General features: G+C 48.0%; 2 protein-coding genes and 1 non-coding gene across 12 annotated transcripts in view; 2 read left to right on the top strand and 1 right to left on the bottom strand.

Moving 5' to 3' along the window:
• PTPRE (protein tyrosine phosphatase receptor type E) overlaps positions 1 to 9,949 on the top strand; it is a 167,316-nt gene extending 157,367 nt beyond the window's left edge. For 6 of the 10 annotated variants that reach the window (XM_060286026.2, XM_060286028.2, XM_060286029.2 and 3 more), the window contains 3 exons: positions 2,441 to 2,566; positions 3,442 to 3,608; positions 4,987 to 6,950. In XM_060286026.2, the coding sequence (XP_060142009.1) occupies positions 2,441 to 2,566; positions 3,442 to 3,608; positions 4,987 to 5,242 (549 nt within the window). In that variant the 3' untranslated portion in view covers positions 5,243 to 6,950. Of the gene's footprint in view, positions 1 to 2,440; positions 2,567 to 3,441; positions 3,609 to 4,986; positions 6,952 to 6,972 lie in introns of those variants that run through there. The other 4 variants (XM_070043833.1, XM_030832088.3, XM_070043835.1 and 1 more) reach the window with 2 other exon arrangements.
• A 3,644-nt stretch (positions 9,950 to 13,593) lies between these two features.
• On the top strand, positions 13,594 to 13,700 carry LOC115839887 (U6 spliceosomal RNA). The gene has a single exon (XR_004034230.1). It is a non-coding gene; the product is annotated as a U6 spliceosomal RNA (small nuclear RNA).
• A 2,237-nt stretch (positions 13,701 to 15,937) lies between these two features.
• LOC138842378 (proliferation marker protein Ki-67-like) lies at positions 15,938 to 19,753 on the bottom strand. Its single transcript, XM_070043941.1, has 3 exons — positions 18,602 to 19,753; positions 17,271 to 17,714; positions 15,938 to 16,003 (listed from the first exon to the last, which is right to left on the bottom strand). Exons 1-3 carry the CDS (start codon positions 19,751 to 19,753, stop codon positions 15,938 to 15,940), a joined length of 1,662 nt encoding a protein of 553 aa, XP_069900042.1.
• Positions 19,754 to 21,613: the final 1,860 nt, after the last annotated feature.

Below are 21,613 nucleotides of genomic sequence, written 5' to 3'. Positions count from 1 at the left end.
CAACCACTGCGCCACCAGGGTAGCCCTGGCCTTCTTGTTTTTATTTAATAACGTAATAAACAGTCACAAACCCACCATCCAGCTGAAAAACCAAACTTTTGCCAATAATGTACATTTTTCCAGATTCTCCCAAGAGGTAACCACTGTCCTGAATTTGTGTTTTTTGATTTCTTTGCTTTTTAAAACCAGTTTGGTTGGGATATAATTCACATACCATACAATTCATCTTTCTAAAGGAAAAGTGGTTTCTAGTATATTCAGAGTTGTGCAGCATCACTAATTCCAGATCATTTTCATCACCCCAAAAAGAAACCCCATACCCACAAAAAAATCACTTACCCACTTCCTCCCTGTAGTCCCTGCAGCGACAAATCTACTTTCTGACTCCATGGATTTGCGTCTTCTGGACATTTCGTATAAGTGGAATCATACACGTCTTCTGTGATTGAGCTCTTCCACTTAGCGTAAATGTCGTCAGGGTTCATCCGTGAATCAGTTCCCCGCTCTTTTTTTACTTTTTATTGTATAAATATACCACATTTTGTTTATTCATTCATTAGTTGATGGATATTTGCGTTGTTTTCACTTGGGCTATTATGAATAATGTTTTGAACGTTCATGGACAGGTTTTTACATGAATGTTAACTTTTAATTTCTCTTAGGTAGATACCTAGGGGCAGAATTGCTGGGCCATATCATGACTATATTGCAAACTCATATCACTTAACATTTGGAGGAACTGCCAGACTGCTTTCCGAGCAGCTGCCCCGTGTTGCATTCCCACCAACAATGCACAAGGGTTCCATTTTCTCGCCATCCTCATCAACACTTATCATTATCTTTTCAATTAAAGCCACCCTAGGAGATGTGTTCTTAGCTTTTTTAAAAAATCTTTTGATATCACGTGTGTGTATTCCTAAAGAAACAACTGTTTAGTTTTGTCTGCTTTTGAACTTTATTCAAAAGTTGACTTGGGGGCTTCCCTGTTGGCACAGTGGTTGAGAGTCTGCCTGCCTATGCAGGGGACACGGGTTCGTGCCCCGGTCCGGGAAGATCCCACATGCCACGGAGCGGCTGGGCCCGTGAGCCATGGCCGCTGAGCCTGCGCGTCTGGAGCCTGTGCTCCGCAACGGGAGAGGCCACAATGGTGAGAGGCCTGCGTACCGCAAAAAAAAAAAAGAAAGTTGAGTTGGTTTTTCCACTCAGAATTATGCATTTGATATTCTCCTATGTTGCTGCCTATAACTATGGCTCATTCATCATTATTTCCTTATACTCCACAACACAAACTGTACATCCTGCATCCATTGACTTTGCCCCTTCTCCTGTCATGGGCATTTGGGTTGACTCCATTCTGTTGTTTTACAAACAGTGCTGCGGGTACTTTCTTGCACGTGTCTCATGGTGCACAAGGAATAGTAGGTTCCAAAGAGACAAAATGCTGCACTGGAGAGTGTGTGTGAAAGTTTGAATTTGCAAGACATTTCCTAATGGCTTTCCAAAGTGGTTGTGGTTTCCAAAGTGGTCAGTGGGGAATATCATTCATCGACATCCCTAGGGTTGTCTGATGTCCTCATTCTTGTTAATTAAATAGGTATAAACGTCATCTCTTCGTGTCCTTGGTTTGCACCTCTCTGATCCCTGTGAGGTCAGGGGTCACTATGCATATTTATAGAGGACATGTTTCGTCTTGTGCAAAGTGCCTGTTCATGCCTTTCACTCATTTTTTTAGTGGGTGGTTTGCCCTTTTCTTATTGATTTATAGGATTTCTTTACGTATTCTTGGTACTGATCCCTTGTTGGTTTTACGTATTGCAAATATCTCATCCCAGCTGATGGTCTGTCTTTTCATTCTCTTGATATTTTTGGGTGATGCAGAGTTAATTTGATTATAATCTGATGTTGCAATCTGCTGTATCATGGTTGGTTTGCTCTTTGGGGCTCTTGTTTGTTAAATCTGTCCCCCAAAATGAAAAGGTATTTTCTTCTTCTAAGGCTTTCACAGTTTTGTTTTTGACGTTGAGTCTGACCCTGTCTTGGTTTGTTTTTATCAAGGTTCAAGGCTACCATATATGGTAGGGCAAGTTCTACGCTGCCCAACTCCAGGAGGGGCTGGGGCATTCGTATCAGCCCAGGTAGGGTGTGAGTCAGGGATCCAGTTCCCTTTTCCCATACGGAGAACTGATTTCCCAGCTCCATTTACTGACTAGTCTCTCCTCTGTGTCATGTCACTTCTGTTCTGTATCAAAGTTGCGAATACACGCATGTCTGTTTCTGGACTCTGCTCTGTTCCCTCGGTCAACAGGCACTGGTAGCATTCACATTCGTGTTCATATGTTATTTTCTTGGTCAGACGAAATACGTTAAATGCTTTGAGAGCAATTCTGCACCAGATCGTCAAAACTGCTAGCAGCAAATTCTTTTTATGTTATCCCCCAAGGATAAATGCTGCCAGTATTGGCCAACAGAGGGCTCAGTGACTCATGGAGAAATAACGATCGAAATAAAGAGCGATACCCTTTCTGAAGCCATCAGTATACGAGACTTCCTGGTCACTTTCAATCAGGTATTGTTGCCCAAGCCCTTTAATCTCTTGTGGACATCACTCGGGGTCTGCTTGTCATTGTGCCAGAGTGTCCTGCTCCTTCAGGCTTTTCCGGAGCCCCAAGTTAGATTAGTATCGACGGCCAGTGAGGACAGTATGAAGCTGTGTTATCAAGTGGCCGATCTCCCATAAGATTTGACCTCGTGGTCCCCTGCCTCCTTGCTGGAGCACGGGGATGGTGGCGCAAAGAGGCCAATTCTGAGAGGCATCCCACCGCCACCCGCTCCCCAGGAGCAAAGACCGTGGCCGAGAGCAGGAAGAATGAGTGGATGAATCCACAGAGGCGTCTCTGGGGCTCTCTGCCATCCCCCCTCCCCACCGGGTCTTGGGCACTGCTCCCTGGCAAGAATGGGGACGCTGTGTGTCAACTGTGGGTAAGATGACCCACCTATGGGATTTGATTCTGAGCTCAAGGCGGTCAGAACAGTGAAACCCAGCTTTGCCCAAAGACTTGTTCTCCTCCACGCGGGTCGCAGAACGACCCAGGGCCGCTTGACTCAGAAACTCCTCGTCTCCAGCCTTGAAGGGACGTGTAGGGTCCTGGCCTCTTAAAAAAAGGGATGATTCCTGTTAGCTCCAGCAAAACTGCCGAGGATCCGTAGAGGGGTCTGGGGGGCCCTGGGGACTCAGGGGCACATCCTCTGAGTGTCCTGTCCCCACCCAGAAGGAGGCACTGCTGGCCTTCTGCTTTAGGGTGGCCACGGCCTACAAACACCCTGACAGGGAGGCCAGCCACATGGGAACTCTGCTGGCTGCCAGACACCGTGGCCCGAGTCCCCGGGAGGGCAGGGGAGCCTGCGGTGGGGCAGCACTGAGGCGCCCTTCCCGCCCGGCAGCCCCTGGCCCGCCAGGAGGAGCAGACCCGGGTCGTGCGACAGTTCCACTTCCACGGCTGGCCGGAGATCGGGATCCCCGCCGAGGGCAAAGGCATGATCGACCTCATTGCGGCCGTGCAGAAGCAGCAGCAGCAGACGGGCGATCACCCCATCACCGTGCACTGCAGGTGAGCGGCCCCTGGGGGCCCGGGCAGCCCTGCGGGTGGGGCGGACACAGACCCCACGCCCAGTTCACTGCTCCCAGTAGCATCATTTGCCTGGACGGTATCCTTGCCCTTCCCTTACGCACGTCACATAACGCAAATGCATAGGTGTCATCTTACCATAACACGCAGAAGCATTTGGGCAGAAGGAGTCAGGAAATGCCTCAAACACACACTTCTTTGTGCTTTTTAAGTTGTCGAAAAAAAAAAAAAATTGCCAAGCACCGCTCCGGCAAACCCTGAACTTGAGTCGTCTTCGTTTTGAAAGGCCATCTGACTCTGGCTGGTGTGCCCACCCAGCACAGCAGGAGGCTCTTCTGAGCTTCTCACGGATGTCCAGGCCGGGGTCCATAACGGAGGGCCCACCGCTCCACGCCCTCCGTCTCAGCCCGGCTCCCGAGTTAGGCCCAAGGGCAGAGGGACACACTAGGGGGACCCCTGGACACAGCTGGGCGCCCCCAGCAAAGACTTTGAACGACGGCATCACGAGGGTAGAGGGTGAACCGGCTGAACCTAGACACCTGCCAGCTCACCTTTTTGCTGGGCCAGGCCCGCCTGCTGGCAGGGGCCTTGACCACCCCTGCAAAGCTCTTCCTCGCGTTTGGGGAGTTTGATCTCGGGGCTGCTGATTTGCCTCCAAGGCTGCACTTCTGTTCCTTTGTCTGCACGTGTGGTTCCCACATTTTTGTGACTGCCATTGGCACCGACCCACTTCACCTTGTAGCTAATAACACCCAGCGTGGAGGGTTTGGGCCTCTTTCCTTGTCTGGGACCCGCCTGGTGCACTTCCGGCCTGGCCAGCAGGGAGAGCACACGCCTCGGTTTCCAGTCCCTGGTGCCTTTGTAGATGTCCTTTTGAGTTCCTTTTTGTTCCCCCTCTGCAAACCCAGACTGAGCTTAACACGTGTTGGGCACCAGGGATGCAAAGGTGAAGGAGACCCACAAGGTCATCCCACCTGTGGGAAGGCAGACGCAGGGAGAGCAGCCGTAGAGTCAGCCCACATGTGGGATTCCAGGGCCCAGAGGGCAGCCGTGCATCCCCAGAGGGCTCCCTGGAAGAGGCCAGCCAAGCCCGCCTCCATTAGGTCTGGTCTACACGAGGAAGAAGGGAAATGGTTCCACCAGCTTAAAAACTTGTAACCGGTCCTGATTCAACTCATGTTGTAATTAGGCAAGTGTTTTAGGAATTTTATGTTTGCTGACTCTTAGTCCAAAGCTAATGATCATTAAAAATCCAAGCTCCAGTCATTCCAGTACTGACGTGTAGGGCTTGGCAGAGGCTGTGGGATTCTCGTGCCCGTGGGTGCGTCTGAGTATCTCATCCAGCACGTTTTCTCTGCAGTGCTGGAGCTGGGCGCACAGGGACTTTCATAGCACTCAGCAACATTCTGGAACGGGTCAAAGCTGAGGGACTTTTAGACGTATTCCAAGCTGTGAAGAGCTTACGACTTCAGAGGCCACATATGGTGCAAACCCTGGTAAGAAACCGTTTCCAGAGGGATCGAGAATGGTCTCATGTTGAATCTGATGTAGCTTCATTGAAGGAGTTCAAGTCCACGGGGAAGGAGGGAGGTAAAGTTTCCAAGAAAAAGAGCTAAAGGTTCCAGTCAGCTCACAGTAAAGCTCTACAGACCCCCTTCTTCCCTTGCGTCTGGCTGGGGTCTGTCCCCCGGGCAGGACACGTGAGGAGGGGCACACACATGACTTCAGATGGTAAGACCCCTTGGACAGAGGCACAGATGATAGCAACCGTTATGTCAGAGTGAACTGTTCCTCCAGATTCCAATGTGCACTTAAATATGTACCACGTTCAAAAATAGCACTGACGTTTCCAGTCCTGATTCTTGTAATCGATCTTCCACTGTTCGTGTGGACTCTGTTCCTTGGCTGGATCTCACTCAGCCTCCAGACACTGCCCAGGGGCCTTACTTAAGGAGTCCGTGCGATGCACAGTTCCTTCTCACGTTCTCTTTCATTTCGTGGTGAAAACACACACTTGCTGGTTTTCGGAAGCGATGCCTCTTCACCAAATTTGGTGATTGTTCTGCAACGGCAAGGTCAGTTTCAAAGGCTGTTATAACCCGTCGTTTTCCCCAAGGCTTCTTCTTTTAGCACTTGCCCTCCCGGCCCGGCCCACTCATTCTCTGTGCTAACTGGGTCCTGACTCAGGCATTTTCCTTCCCTTTCCCGTCCGGGGGCTGGGTGATCGGGTGGGAATCTTAGTAGCTGGAAGGGAGGACCCCCACCGTCCATTCTTGGCTCTCCTGACAACCTCCCTGCAACCTCAGGACAGCAGTTTTCTGCCTCATCTTTTCTTCCCCTGGAAAGCCCAGCTCCTTCCCATGATGGCTGGACTGAGACTCCAGAACGGCCAGACAGGCTAATGTTTGGCCTCTTCCAACCCAAAAGCCTGTAGATTTTTGTTCCATGGGAATTTAGAGAGGAGGCTGAACCCAAGGTGTTGGGAAAGAAGAGGGAGGGGGATGAGGAACGCCCTTGGTCCCCCTGCTTCCCCAGCTCCCATGTTCACTGGGCCAGCAAATGACCAGGGTCTGCAAGGAACCAGACCCTTTTAGGGTAGCTGTTGTTACTTGAACCTGCCTGCCTACCGTTGTGCACGCATGGTTTTCCGAGGCACACGGTAGGCTCACTAAGAAAGCCCTGCGGTGGCCATTTTCCCCAGCTCTTTCATTTCCTCTTTTGAGTGCCCGTTAGGGGACGTGTCACACAACCCGCTTTCTGGTCCCCTGTTAACCCGCCATCTGGCTCTAGTCTCACCCCCTCAAAGAGCCACTGGGGGGTCTGGAGTCAGATGATGTCCAAGTGTTCCAGTAAGTTAACAGCCTTATACATATGCAACACAGTTTTCTTTTAAATTCTAGTAAAATTGATATAAAGCAATGCCCTTTTATAGTGTAAATTTAGGCTTAAAAATAATCTATATTTCTGTCTTATTTAACTTCTGTAGATTATTTTCATTACACTCTGAAGTTTGATGTTAAGTGTGCTCATTTTTTTTCAGTTCAAAAGTGGTTATTTTTAAGTTTAAATATGAAAACTAAAGATCTCTCACTCAGACTGTCCAAAATACACTATGCTAAAGTTGAAACTGAACATTGACATTTTCTATGTAGAAAAACAGCTTTATTTGGAAATGTTCATGTGCCTAGAAACTAAATTATATAACAGAAGCTGATACGCAGTAGGATATACAGTATTTCAGTAACTGGTCAGACTTTTTTATGTCTTCTCTTTAAAGTTTCTCCTAATTAAATTAGGCAAATTTTTTTTCATATTATTTTAATGTGTTCTTGTTTTTCTTTTTCAGGAACAGTATGAATTCTGCTACAAAGTGGTACAAGATTTTATTGATATATTTTCTGATTATGCTAATTTCAAATGAAAATTCCTGCCTTAAAATATTTTTTAATTTAATGGTCAGTATATTTTGTAAAAATCATGTTAATTTATTTCATAGTTGACATTAATATCCTCCTAATTTCTTTGTATATATTTTGTTATGCTTAAAGGCCACCTGCTGTAAAGTTATTAAATCTTAAATACCCCTTTTAAAAACTGGAATAATGTATTAAGGTCAAATAATATTCCATAAAATATATATTTCTGCTAATATCAGTAAAAATATTTTAATTTTTCATTAGATTCATATCATTTCATTTCACACAGTCAGCACCTCTAAATGTTAAAAATCTTAATATGACAAGTGTGTTTATTTATGCAAGATACTAACCACAACTTCCTTAGAAAACAGTCGAGGACTCAGAAATCGGTGGAAAATACATTTTCCTGACACTGATTTTACAGCCCTGAGCAGTGGCAGGATTTTTTTGTTTTTTTGTTTTTTTTTGCGGTACGCGGGCCTCTCACTGCCGCGGCCCCTCCCGCCACGGAGCACAGGCTCCGGCCGCTCCGCGTCATGTGGGATCTTCCCGGACCAAGGCACGAACGCGTGTCCCCTGCATCGGCAGGCGGACTCTCAACCACTGCGCCACCAGGGAAGCCCCCCAGTGGCAGTTTTGTGAAAGCAAACTGTTTGTGAAGATACAGTGTAAATAGGGAATTCTGTAGTCCTCAGTCTCAACCCACGTGGTTCATCTTTACATTTTAAAGATCAAAGAAGACTTTACAACCTGAGTCCAAGTCTAAAACACACTGGAGTAGTCAGTGACTATATAGTAATACTTAAAAATGCATTTATTCAAGGCTGTGTCGTGCCATCTTGGCCAGATGAGAAAGATGTAAAGGCCAGTGGTCCAGTTCGCACGGGCCTTGGGTCCGGCAAAACCAGTTATCAGAGTTTCAGTCCCACGGTGCTGGGCGCTGCTTGCTGTCCGTCTGTCTGAGAATCACACCCACTGCACTTCTCACTACCCCCTGCCTCCCGGCCCCCGCCATTCTGCCCTGCTTGTCGTGAGCTGTGCCTCAAGGCATGACAAAAAACCACTTCCATTCCAAAAGGTCAGATAGAGCATCTGACACGCATGGAAGCAAGGGGCTCCCGCCTGGTAGAAACAGTTGGGCAGCCACAAGCAATTATGCTTTAAACTTTCTGAGAAGCATTTTGGTATTTAAAAATCTCTTGTAAATGCTAAGACTGTTTGTAAGAAAAGAAATCTTAAAATCTAGATTTATACAGTTTTTTTTAAAGTCCCACTCCTCGATATTTAATAAAAGAAAAAGAGAAATCCTTAATCTAAAGGCTAATTTATTTTTGAATGGTTACTAGTGAGACCTCTGACACTGGATAATAATGATCTCACTGCCAGACAGGATTGGCTTATGGGGCAAAAAAAAAGAGAAGGGATGAATGTAAAAAGGTTTGATTTAATGGCAGTGATCTGTCTGTGGCTGTTAGGTACCTAGCCGATGAGCACAATATAAAAAAACGACATCTGAAAACATTTAACATGTGCATTTTTGGGTACACTTTTTGCTTTTTAAAAGAGATGTGAATGTGAAGGCCTTTATTTGATATTTCCACTGGTAACTGATTGCACAAGGGTAACCCAGGGTAAGTTACGTCCTAATAACAAGCCCGCCGGTAATCAAGCTTCTGCCACTCCTCCGAGCCCCACCCAAGGGTCAGATGAGGTGCCCAGCTGGACGGACAAAAGCACAACTTTGTGAACGCTGCCATGGCCACCAGCCTGCAGCCCTGAGCTCCACACACAGCTGAATGCGTCCCTCACCCTTCTGGGTACAATGATTATGCATTTGGGTCGAAGAGAAAATGGAGGGAGCTTTGCGAGATGCACCTGGTGGCCCTGTTTGTTTTCATTGTTAAAGTCCCAAGCCCGAAGCCCTTCTTGACTAAAGGGGAGGAGAGAAAACTGAGCACCAAAGCCTAGAAACAGAGCCGGTGTTTGTGGTGAAGGCGACATATAGGGGTCGAGACGCCTGGATTGGGGTCCAAATTTAGGAGCCTTTAGTGAGAATCCTTCAGGCCCTTCAATGGTCTTACTGGCATCTCTTGTCTTGAGATTAAGGTAGACCTTCTCGGGGAAGCGCCCCGTTTGTGTGTTCTTCTGCCCCCTTGTGCATCCCCCTTGTCTGCTGCGGTTCCGCCCTCATGGTTCTGAGAACAGAGCGGAAGCCACTGTCCCTGGGTTGCAGGACCCCCTCCGCCTTTGGGGCAGTTCTTGCCTCCCAGTAGCTGCAGCCTCCTAGCCTCGGCCCCGGTTCCGGTTCAGACAGCCTTGGTGGGCGCTCCGGGACTCCTGTCCTCTCTGTCTCGCTGGGATAGTTTGACTCTTCCTCCCCTTCGGTGAGAGAAAGTCCATTGTACATAACAAAACGGCGCCAGGCTGGTAAAGTCATTTTTCTTTGCCAGTTTTCTCCGTTGCATGCGGCTACATTCAAACGCCAAATAGCGATTAGAAGACGACCATTCTGATCTCCTTGCTTTTATCAGTCACTGTGTGACTCACTTTACTGTTTCTCTCCATGTGCTCTATGAATGAAGAATGCATACCAGTGTTTTAAAAGGTATTTTTATGTGTTTTTTAAAACTTTTTAAAACGAGCCTGACACCTCTGTTTTAGCATTTGGAGTCACGCCCATGTTATTTTTTAAAATGTGTGATTACTGATACTTCTGTTGTGTTTGTGTTAATTTATGTGCAATCTTGATAATATATGTATGTATTCCGGTTTCATTTTTTCTTTTATTCCATTTATCACTTGATCTTGCACTGATTATGATGCCAGTGAATGCTGCTGAATTCTGTGTATATGCAAATTGCAACATCCAAAACATTCTGATGCGAGGATAAATCTTTACTTTGACTCCAGCCTGCGTCTCTTTCTTCACTGAAATCTCCTTATCTCGTTCCTCTGCCTTAAATCCTTTTAGACAAGACATTCATTAGGAGGGAAGCATTGATTTACGCAGACAATTTTAGGACTTGTAAAATTTAGCTCAGACATGGTAGAGAAACAGTCCCCCGGGCAGGAGTGGGCATGATGGCCAGTGGGCCGGCCTTCAGAAGTCCTGAGGGTGTGTGGGTCACTAGTCACAAGCGGCCCTGCAGAGGCCCACGTCCCTCCTCCGGTCCAAACAGGGCTCCGAGCCCTGAGCAGTGGTTTCCCAGCATCTACGAGGAAGGTGACCACATGCTCAAAGTCCACAGCCAGATGGGGTCAGAGAGCCCTTCTAATGTCGCTTCTCCTCCTAAAACCTAAACACCTGTTAGGCCTCCCTTTACACACCTTGTGTCTCTGGTGATCCCAGCTCTCTTTTTCAGCTTCCCCGCCCTTCCCCAGCTCACACGCCAGCTTCCTCTTTTAGATATTCTGGGCCTAATGTGGAAATCTAAACATCTTCTTTTTATTCTTGGTTGTATTTATTTAATAAATTTTATAAGCCTTGTTATATTTGTTACAGATGTGATTAATTAGGATGAGGGCCTAGGAGTCGGGTGGGCCATTAGGGTGGGTCCATTCTACTCCAGTGTGAGGGCGCTTTTTTGAGAAGGGGGAACTTGGACCCAGAGACACACGCACAGGGAGAAGAACATGTGAAAAGAAGGCAGGCGTTGGAGTGATGCTTCCGCAAACTAGGAAGCCCGGAGGCTGCCGGGGACCAGGGAGTGGCTTCTCTTTCACAGCCTCGGAAGGAAGCAACCTTGACTTGGCCTTCGTGCCTGCAGGACTGGAGACAATAGGATTGGGTTGTTTGAACCACCTGGTTTGTGGCACTTTGTTAGGACGGCCTTAGCAGACCAACACCCTGCCCCCGCTCTGACCCCTACATCCAAGGTTTCTGTTGTTGGATGTCCCCGAAAGAAGGCCTGAATCAAGCCCGTGGGCGCAGGTAGCTAATGGGGAGGAGACCCCAGCACGTGCGAGTGAGGGAACAGGGCGGGAGGGGCAGCACAAAGAACCCCCACCCCCTGGGACTCGACTCTGCAGTGATGCCCGAGGGCCTCCCCGAATCGCCCTCCCGAAGGACGGGACCCTGGAGCCTTGCCCCGCCACTACCCCCGGCCCAAGTTGGAGGTTTTCTCCAGCGGTGCCAGCCCCTGGTCTCAAAGGACGGTGTCACCCTGGCGACACAGGGAGATGCGTTTGTTGTACAAGTTCAAAGCAAACAGAAAGAGTGTGCACGAACCTGGCCTTTCACTCGGTTCCTCCTCTCCACCTCAGTGCATTGGTAACTTTGGGGTACATCCTTCCAGACGGCTATCCACAGACTTAAACCTGTACGGTTACATAAACGCACGGCCTCTTGCTTGTTTGTTTATAAAAACAACAGAGCCGGACTCCCGGTATATCAAGTCCAGGATGAGAGAATTGCCAAACCCACTTTGCTTCGCTGAGAAAGCAAACACTGCCAATTATTTCTTGCAAGACACCGTCAGTTTTGAGATGCATCCTGACGTCGAGAGGTTAATGTGTAAAAACCTGGTGCCTTAGAACGACGAAGTGCACTACCTGCGGCCAGTTGTGTAAATTGCCCCTTTGTCCCGCCTTAGGGTCGGGCCATGTCAGCACATACACAGCTTCCGCATCCTGTCTAAAGGCTGCTTGGCATTCCTGGCATAGAGGAATGCCAAGCATTCCTTACGTCCATACTCTGATGGACGTAAAACGTGGAGACTAACCCTTTGTTATTCATGTTATAAATATTTCCCTTCGATGCTTTATAAAAGACTGTCCTTGATGGCTTTCTAACGTCCCTTGTCCAGGAAGCTTCGGGACTTACCAGCCTGTCGACAGGGTTGCTGGGTGTGGGGGTGATTCCGCCTGGCAGCAGGGCCCTCTGTGGCCCTTGCATGGCGGCACCCAATAAACGCATCAAACCAAACATTCATGCCTGTGGAATCACCGTGTAGACGCCAGGAGGGGCTTCATGTGAACAAGTCCTGGGCACTTTTTGTTCCTCTGTGAAGAGCAATGTTGATGACATCCATGTGTCAGCGTGGCACTCTATAGCAGGAGAGGGGAGACTGCAGCCATGTCCAGGAGACGGCCCGAGGCCTGGGGGTCTGCACGGCACCAGAATCAGGGTCCCTCGGGCTGTGGCTGGAGCATCGCATCTGTATCTGGAAAGATGATCCCACCAGCTCTTCTAGAGGAATCGTCTAGAAAGCCCAGCAGATGGGCAGATCCCAGCCACAGTGTCTTAACGCCGTTTTCAGTTCAGTAGCTGGACGTGACTATGGAGTTGACATTTACGATGTACTTTCCACGACAACCCGGACACCTCCACCCAGCGCGCCCATCTGCCGGGGCCTGAATTCCTCCATCTTGACTGTGTTTAGGACTCAGGATGGCCCGTCCTTCCTGCCTCAGCCCCTCCAGATAGTAATGAACTTGACACCTGGACACCCAAAAGCCTTTCTCTGCCCCTGACAGACTTCTTCCTGGGAACAAACCGACCCACCACGGGCTCCCACCCCCTGACTTGCCCGCAAGTTCACTCCCAGGATCTACTCACGTTAGGACGGCCAACCTCAGGGCAACATGCATCTTCGTTTGCTGACTCTGCGGCCCTGACCAAATCCCTGTCCTTGGACTCCCCGCTTCTGTCCAGACGAATAGGACAGAGCCAGGGTTGTGGGAGTCCCCTTCCCCGAATACAAGGGCCGTTCCTGCAGGACCAAAGTGGGCCTGCTGGCCAGGAGGGGAAGCAACTGTCCGGCCACGTCAGAGCTGGGGAAATGCACACAGGCCAAAGGGCCCATGCCGACCCACCCGTCTGCCACTCACTGTCTGGCTTTGGTTTGGTTTTCTTTCCCTTCCCTCCCTTTAATAAAAAAATACCATGGGCTTTAAGATCATTTCATCCCAGACACCTCCTGCACAGGGTCACCAAGGTATCGAGACTTGTCCATCCATGGTCTGCCCTCCTGGATGGACAAAGCTTTGTCCTAGAGGGGGGCGTCTAGTTTTCACTGCACTACGTCCCACGAGGATGCACACCAAGACCCCAGGATACAAAACGGGGGACTCACCCAGCCTGGGAAATGGGGATGGCGTTGAACGAGGCTTCTCTGAGGGAGTCTCACTGGAGCTGAGCTCGGGGCTGAAGGGGACCATCTTGTGAAGCAGGAGGTGGGGAAAGTCCGAGGCAGAGAAGAGAGCAGGGCGTGTGCGTGTGAGTGTGAGTGTGTGTGTGAGTGTGTGTGTGAGTGTGCGTGTGTGTGTGCGTGTGTGTGTGTGTTCATCTGCATGTGTATGTGCGTATAAACGCATGAATGTGTATGCATGTGTATACGTGTGCAGGAAGGGGTGTGGACCCATGTATGTTTATGTATATGCATGTGTATATGTGTGCAGGTCTATGTGTGTGTGGGGGGGGTGGAGGGGTTTAACTAAGAAAGACAAAAGTTGGCTGGTACAGAACTGGAGCAAAGAAGTCAAGGAGAGATTGTGGCAGCCGTATCACGGAAAAGCTTGGAGATGAAAAAGTAAAAACAGCTTCCAGTGCGCTCGCTTCGGCAGCACATATACAAAAACTGCAACAATACAGAGAAGGTTAGCACGGCCCCTGCGCAAGGATGACACGCAAATGCGTGAAGCGTTCCATATTTTTTGTTATACGGCAGAAACTAACACAACATTGTAAAGCAATTTATACTCCAATAAAGATGTTAAAAAAAAAAAAAAGAATAGCTTCCGTTTACTGAGAACTTTCCACCAGAGGGATGTTACTCACTTGGAATCTGAGGCTCAGAGAAGGTACCAAACCACACAGCGAGTAGGTATTTATCTCTTGCACCCCATTCTCAAACACACAGTTAGCCTGGCTAAATATTAGTGGTTAATATTTCTGACCCTTCACCCTCAAGGATGCGAAATAAAGGCTGTGTCCTGTGGACATGGGCTCTTTTAAACACTTGTTTGAATGACCTTTTCTAATCCAGCACCTACAGCCCTATAAAATAAAACCACTTATGCTCTTGAAATACTGTACTTACGAAGGCGAGAAAATATGCTGATATATTTCAGTGAGAGTTTTGGTTAGAATTGAACCCTAAGAGCTTTCTAATTAATTTTTATCCCATTCCCCAGGCATACAGCTAATTGAAATTTTTCTATATGTAAGGTTCATAATTATTACTTAATGTGAAGTGTTGGCAGAACAACTTAATCGTAGAAAATTCCTGTTTTACAATTTCTTGAATCTTGCCTACCTAAATGACACATGTGTGACTCACACCTTCAAATAGAGTGCCTTTTCTAATGAGGGTTGCGTTTCCTAAAATACTCTCCCTTCTGCTCACCAGCATCCCACCCCTCTTCCTGGCCCAGCTCTTTGAATGTCCCCTCCCTGCTTCATCCTCAACCCTCCTACCTCCATCTGTCACTCACCCTCCCTTAAGATTTCAGACAACACTGTCTAAAACTGTATTATAGCAGCCAAAATAGCAAAAGCAAATACCACTGACTCAGCAGACACGCCTGGATTCATGCATTCGTTCAGCAAACATTTATTGTTATGTGGACCTGGATCCATGCCAGACACGGGGGTTACAAGAGTAGACAGACGGGCACCAATGTTACAGTTCACACTCTAGGGGACAGCGACCTTTTCTTATCTTCCATCCTTACCTCCACCTGGCAAGGTAGGTGAATGGGGAGGACAGGTGACTGGAGGGAAGGTGTGCTCATTTCTGATTTAGGGAACACAAAGGGACAGGAGGACAAAGCGGAACAGCAGTGTGACGGAGGCTCTGAAACTGAAGACAGACGGAAGTCCAGGCTTGAAACGAGATGTAGGAGCCATGGGCTCCCATGTTAAGTGACTCAGAAATGGTGGGGGAAGAGCCTCATGCTCTGTGGCTGTCAGATGGCCACTCTCTTGGGGGAAACGTTCGGGTTTGTGTTGCTCCGTCCAAGGTGACCTGCTGGGGACTAAGACAGGCCAACAGGTGTGGTCAGAGAAAACAGGTGAGAGCAGATTTGCAGAAAGCTCAGAATATGCAGATGACATGAAAGCTCAGAGGGGTGCTACAGTTTGGAATTGAGGGGCACCCTGGCCGATGGCCCTAAGATTGAGTGGGGCGATGACTTCTCAGATGAAAGCAGTCCTAGTTTAGACAAAGATGCTCAACGTGGAAAAGGCAAGCTACCCGTCATTCCTCAAAGTCTCGTTACCCTGAAAATGGCATCGCAAACTGTCCTCCACATCACACACTTATTCCCTTAAGTGGTCAGGACACCAAGGAGAGGACAGTCCTGTGCAGATGACCCACAGCCCTAGTGCCTGGACCCGAGGTCTCCCCAGTGTAAAGGTACACCTTGTAACTTTCATTTTTCTCTTCCTATATCCACTCATTCATATTTCCAGAATGCCTGCCTGGTGTTGGGGGTGCAGGACAGAAGCCCCGCCTTTCACATTTGGATGGAGGAGGTATGTACATGAAGGACACAGACACACACGGAAACATTTACAACACAGCATGGTAAGTGCCTGAGCCCACGGCCAATGGGGGCTGACCGTGGAAGTCACAAACTCCAGGGCTTCATCTCGCCAAGTTGAAGGCCACACCTTGGCAAACCGCCCCCCCCCGCCCCTGCCCCCCACCCACCCAAGCTTTATTTTTTTTTCAGTTTAGGAGACCCAGCAGTCTCCTTCATAACCTCCACACGGAGGTTTTGAATAAACTATTCAGAGTCAGAAAATTCCAAGCTTTCTTCCCTTAAACCTGCCCTCCCTTCCAGATAGCATTATTTACAGAATTCACTATAAAATGTACGGCAAATATTGTACTACAACTTATCGCTAAACTAAATTCATTACATGTTTTTCCCTTTTAAGCTTCTTGGCTATGTATCTTCACTGTCGCGATGACTTCTGGTTCTTATTTTCTTGACACCCACATTGTCATTTTCCTGTTTGGGAACAAAAGTATAACTCTTAAGTAATTTAAAAGAACAATTTTTGTAACCGACTGTGCAAAAACCCCGATCCTTTCTAGGTGTGATGCAGGCCTTTAGTCCTAGAAAATTAATCTTGAGGTTGGAAATAAACTTTAAGATAGAGCCTGTGAAAGTTGCCTTAAACTGTTTTTACTATTTAATTTTTTAAATTAAATACTGTGTCCTTTGATAGAAAGGTTTGTAAGCTATTTTTAAGTTCATACATCATAAAAGGAGAAAGAAAATTTCCACACAAATACATACATTTTCACTAATTTTCATAAGTACCATTCAGAAAAAGTGAATTCAAAGGTATAATCAGGCTGAAATATTTTTTTTCTTTTATACACAAAGACAATTATTTAAGACCTTTATTAACAGGTGCTTGCAGTTGGTTGACTGTTTTGAAAAAAATCAAGCTGTAAACTTTTATTACAAATAAAAAATGAGGTTCTTAAAAATCTCAACTTGACCAGATGTGAAACAAATTAAAAACCAGAAGACCCAAAAGGTTTCGGCCTGGTTTTCTTCTCAGACCAAAATCTTTTGGGTCTTCTAAACAACTGAGGTGTTTGAAGGGGACCACCCCTCAATGCTACGTGAGTGTCAGCGGAGAGCACGTTTGGGACGGGACAAAGGACACCAGACTGCCTCCCGGGTGGGAGCTCTGAACAGTGCTACCCACCTAAACACACCTCCACCTGCTCTTCATCCCAGCTTTCCAAAGGGACGCCTTCGAAATCAGGCGCTACCCCTCTGGAAGTTTCATTCAATCTCTAACCAGGGACTGAAGACAGCTGCCTGGAATCTTAATACAGGGTATGCAACGAGCAGTCAGAAAATACTAACTGGATAAATCCCTTTTCCTTCCTTTTTTAAAAAGTTTTTGGCCACGGCAAGCAGGATCTTAGTTCCCTGACCAGCGACTGAACCTGAGCCCCCTGCAGTGGAAGCTCGGAGTCTTAACCCCTGGACCGCCAGGGAAGTCCCATCCCTTGCTTTTCCTGAATGACGACTTTATAATGTGAATTTACTTTTCAAAGTGGAATTCCCAAGCCAGATACACCTGAATATAGAGACACAAACTGTGGCTTAGATTCATGCCTCTTACATTAGTCCAACCGGGAGCTGGTGGCGTGTTATTACATATCATGTGTTGTGTCTGCTCTAGCAACATGGGGCAAAAATCATAGTGAAACATTCTATGCACTTAAAAAAAGAGAAACAGGAAATCACTTGCCTTTTGGAGGCTATTGGCACATCTCCTGGCACCCCGGGTTACTCTCTGCTCAGATCCACTCTCCGAAGTGTTTCCTCGAGGGCGGAGAGTAATCTTCCTGGATCTCAAACCCTTGAAGTCTGAATATTCCGTTACTTCTTTCTCTTCCTGCTTCTTCACGGGGATTTCCACCCTTTCCTGCCTTGCTGTCTCCTCTGTTGCGTCAGGCAAAGCCTTCTGATTCTGCTTCCCAGATCTCAAGGGCCTCCTTCTGTCTTGAACTTTGCCCCCAGAGGTAGGATTCTCGGCTGCATCTTCTGGACTTTGTAGCTTCATCTCTTGGGAGGTCTCCATGGACTTCTTTTCACTTCTCTTTATTTTCATCTTTCCTGCTGATATAAGAGACCCAGGTCTTTGCTCCTCTATATTCGTTTTAGTGGGGCGCCTGGTACGCAGGGACATTCCCTAAAAAAATTCAAAAGACATCCCCAAAACGTCAAGAATGAGGAATACAAATCTTAAAACTCCACATGGAGAAAATCATTCGAAAGTGAACTCAAAGGGGGATTAATTGGAAAATTTTCCATTGGTTCATTTTCTAAGATGCCAGTAATCTAATCGAGTCAAGGGAGTGACTGTCACTTTGTTCCAATGGAGGAATCACCATTTCTACTGATAAACCATAAGTAAGGAATTCAGTATAAATTCCAATCACAATGTCTGAATGTCATATACGTCAGTCTGATTATAACAAGCGTTAAAAGGGTATTCCAGGAGAATGCCCCATTATTCAGGTAGTAAATGAATTCCTAATCCTTTAACAATCATTGATAGAGCAGGACAGGAAAATCTCAATTTCTGGAATCGAATTTACAAGCTTCTCTATCTGACAACCCTGACAGTTAAGGTCTTCCCAAGACACACGCCCCGTGTAAATTGTTCTAATTGTTTCAATACTGATGCAGATAGTACTTCTACCCAGCACTCCAGGTCTTGGTGTCTGAAACAAGGCAGGGCTGAATTGCCCACTTTTTCTCGGCACAAAGTTCCACACCTTTGAAGATGAACACAACTCAGTCACTTCCCGAGAAGTTCTTGGCAAAATGTGTAATAATAATTTTGACCAGTTACTTTCCCAAATTAGCCTATTCTCTCTAGAAATCCCCAAAGGATGCTTTACGAAGGTCTGCAGTTACTCACTGTGCTGAATGCAGACCCCGTGGGGAAAGGGTACCCACACATACATTTGCGTTATGTACAATTTATAGCAAACGTTATACCAGAATGGAGAGCATCCACCCAAGATGACATGGTACGATTACATCACATGATGACATCACACCACCCATTACCTTATTTGGAGTGTCTTCTCCTTGTGGATCCGTAGCTTTAGTTTTCATGTCATTGTTGGGCAGGTTTCCCACAGGTTTAGTCCTTTGTGCCAAAATCCTCAGACTTCTCTTCTTCACTCCCGAGGGTTTGGGGGGCTCCCGTCTCTCCCTGGGGGCTGTCCTCTGCTTCTTCTGGAGGGGCTTCTCTTCCTCAGGGTCCTGTGCAGCCATCGTGGGGCATAGCCTCTTCCTGCCCACAACCCTTGCATCTTCTCCCAGTTTGCTCTTGGGGGACGGGGAGATGCAGCTCTCACCTGGTGATTGTACAGGGTCTCTGCTGCCCACAAGGTCTCCCATGAACCTTACTTTAGGGGCCCTGAGGACTCTTCGGGATATTTCTACAGGTCTTCTTCTGTCCGCTGTTTGCTTTGGGGCTCTCTTAACTGCAGAAGCATCGTTTCCCAGTTCACTGGCCTGATCTGGCTTTTGGAAGAGCTCTTGGAAACTGGCCGGATCTTCCAGGGGTTGGGATTTTTCCTTAAATGTTCTTCGCCGACTCTTGACACAAATTACATTTCCTGCTGAGTCCGGGTTCTGCCTTGAAGTTTCCTTAAACTCTTTGGTATTGTTCTCATCACCTTCTGGTTCTCTGTGCATGGTTTCCCCTGCTGTTGGGATGGGCTCTCTGAGTACTGAGAGCTCTTCTAGGGCTACTTTTCCCAGTGGTGACTTGAGCCGTCTCCTCCTACTTGCTGGCCTGGTGACTGGTCCGGCTGGCGGAGATTGGCAGGGCACTGCAGTGATTTTAACGTCACTCACCGGTTCTTTGGCCTGACCTGGCTTTTGGAAGAGCTCTTTGAAACTGCACGAGTCTTCCACGGGTTGGGTCTTTTCCTTAAATGTTCTTAGCCGACGCTTGATGCCAATTACATTTTCTGCAGGGTTGAGTCTCTGCCTTGAAGTTTCCTTAATCACTTTGCTGTCTTTTTCATCACATACAGGCTCTCTCTGCGTATCCCCTGGTGTCTGTGTGGGCTTCCTGGGCGCTGAGGGCTCTTCTGCATCCTCTTTCCCTGGTGGTGACTTGAATCGTCTCTTTCTACCTGTTCGCCTGGTGACCGGTTCTACTGCTGGGGATGTATAGGGTATTGTGGTGGTTTTCTCATTAGTCATTTTTTCCTCTGCATGATCTGGGGTTTGGAAGAGCTCTTTGAAGCCAGCCAGGTCTTCTAGACATTGGACCTTTTCCTTGGGTGTCCTTGGCGGCCTCTTGCTTCCGTTTATATTTTCTGCTGAGTCTAGTTTCTGCTTTGGAGTTTCCTTAGATAATTTGATGCTTTTATCACCATCCGCTCGTTCTCTGCCTGAATGCCTGGCTCCCCCTGGTGTCTGTGTGGGCTTCCTGGGCGCTGAGGGCTCTTCTGCATCCACTTTCCCTGGTGGTGACTTGAATCGTCTCTTTCTACCTGTTCGCCTGGTGACTGGTTCTACTGCTGGAGATGTATAGGGTATTGTGGTGGTTTTCTCATTAGTCATTTGTTCCTCTGCATGATCTGGGGTTTGGAAGAGCTCTTTGAAGCCAGCCAGGTCTTCCAGGGGTGGGGCCGTTTTCCTTGGTGTTCTCAGCCGCCTCTTGCTTCTAGTTACATTTTCTGCAGGGTCCAGTTTCTCTGCTGGAGCTTCCCGAGACACTGCAATGCCTCTGGCAGCACCTTCTGGTTCTCTGTGTGAGTGTGTGGTTTCCCCTGGTGTTTGTTGAGGCTTCCTGAGAGCTGAGACGTCTTCCTGCACATCCACTTTCTGGGAAGGTGTCTTGAGACGTCCCTTTCTACTTGGTGTGTTGGCTGGTTCTGGTTGTGGAGATTGACGAGGTATGTTGGTGGGTGTGTCATCAGTCGTTGGTTCCTTGGCATGATCTGGGGTTTGGAAGAGCTCTTTGAGGCCAGCCAGGTCTTCCAGTGGTGGGGCCTTTCCCTTGGGTGTCCTTGGCCGCCTCTTACTTCCATTTACATTTTCTGATGAGTCCAGTTTCTGATGTGGAGTTTCCTGAAACAATTTGATGCTTTTATCATCATCTACTGGTTCTCCCTCTGAGTGCCCAGTTTCCCCTGGTGTCTGTGTCATTCTGCATGCTGAGAGCTCTGTCTCTACATCTGCTTTCCCCAGAGGTGTCTTGAGCCATCTCTTCCTATTGGTAGGTGTGACAATTAGCTGTGGTTGGGAGGACATGCAGAGCGTTTGGGGAGTTTTGACAACAGCCCTTGGTTCCTTGGCATGATCTGGGGTTTGGAAGAGCTCTTTGAAGCCAGCCAGGTCTTCCAGGGGTGGGGCCTTTTCCTTGGGTGTCCTTAGCCGCCTCTTGCTTCCAATTACATTTTCTGCAGGGTCCAGCCTTTCTTCTGGAGCTTCCTGAGACACTGCAATGCCTCCGTCATCACCCTCTGGTTCTCTGTGTGAGTGTGTGGCCTTCCTGAGAGCTGAGAGGTCTTCCTGCACAGCCACTTTCTGGGAAGGTGTCTTGAGACGTCTGGTCATGCTGGTTGATGTGACAACTGGTTCTGGTGGTGGAGATCGGCAGAGCATTTTGGGGGTTCTGCCCTCAGTCACTGGTTCCTTGGCTTGATGTGGGGTTTGGAAGAGCTCTTTGAAGCCAGCCAAGTCTTCCAGGGGTGAGGCCTTTTCCTTGGGTGTCCTTGGCTGCCTCTTGCTTCCAGTTACATCTTTTACAGGGTTGAGTTTTTCTCCTGGAGCTTCCTGAGACACCACAATGCCTCCGTCACCACCCTCTGGTTCTCTGTGTGAGTGTGTGGGCTTCCTGAGAGCCGAGACATCTTCCTGCACAGCCACTTCCTGGGAAAGTGTCTGGAGGCATCTCTTGCTACTTGTTGGCATGTTGACTGCTTCTGATGGTGGAGATTTATAGGGTATTGTGGTAGGTGTGTCATCAGTCATTGGTTGCTTTGCATGATCTGGGGTTTGGAAGAGCTCTTTGAAGCCAGCCAGGTCTTCCAGGGGTGGGGCCTTTCCCTTGGG

The sequence above is a fragment of the Globicephala melas genome, chromosome 16, assembly GCF_963455315.2.
Source record: "Globicephala melas chromosome 16, mGloMel1.2, whole genome shotgun sequence".
Classification (NCBI taxonomy): domain Eukaryota; kingdom Metazoa; phylum Chordata; class Mammalia; order Artiodactyla; family Delphinidae; genus Globicephala; species Globicephala melas.
This window is presented reverse-complemented; position numbering and strand designations above follow the sequence as displayed.

What these genes read in the sequence shown, in the direction of transcription:
- LOC138842378 (XM_070043941.1), bottom strand. Translation starts at nt 19,753, where the DNA reads ATGACTAATGAGAAAACCACCACAATACCCTATACATCCCCAGCAGTA. An exon ending in GAGAAGACACTCCAAATAAG is followed by an intron (nt 17,715 to 18,601) that starts GTAATGGGTGGT and finishes GAATTTTTTTAG; the next exon opens with GGAATGTCCCTGCGTACCAG. An exon ending in GTGCCAATAGCCTCCAAAAG is followed by an intron (nt 16,004 to 17,270) that starts GCAAGTGATTTC and finishes GTTCCCAAACAG; the next exon opens with GAAAATGACAATGTGGGTGT.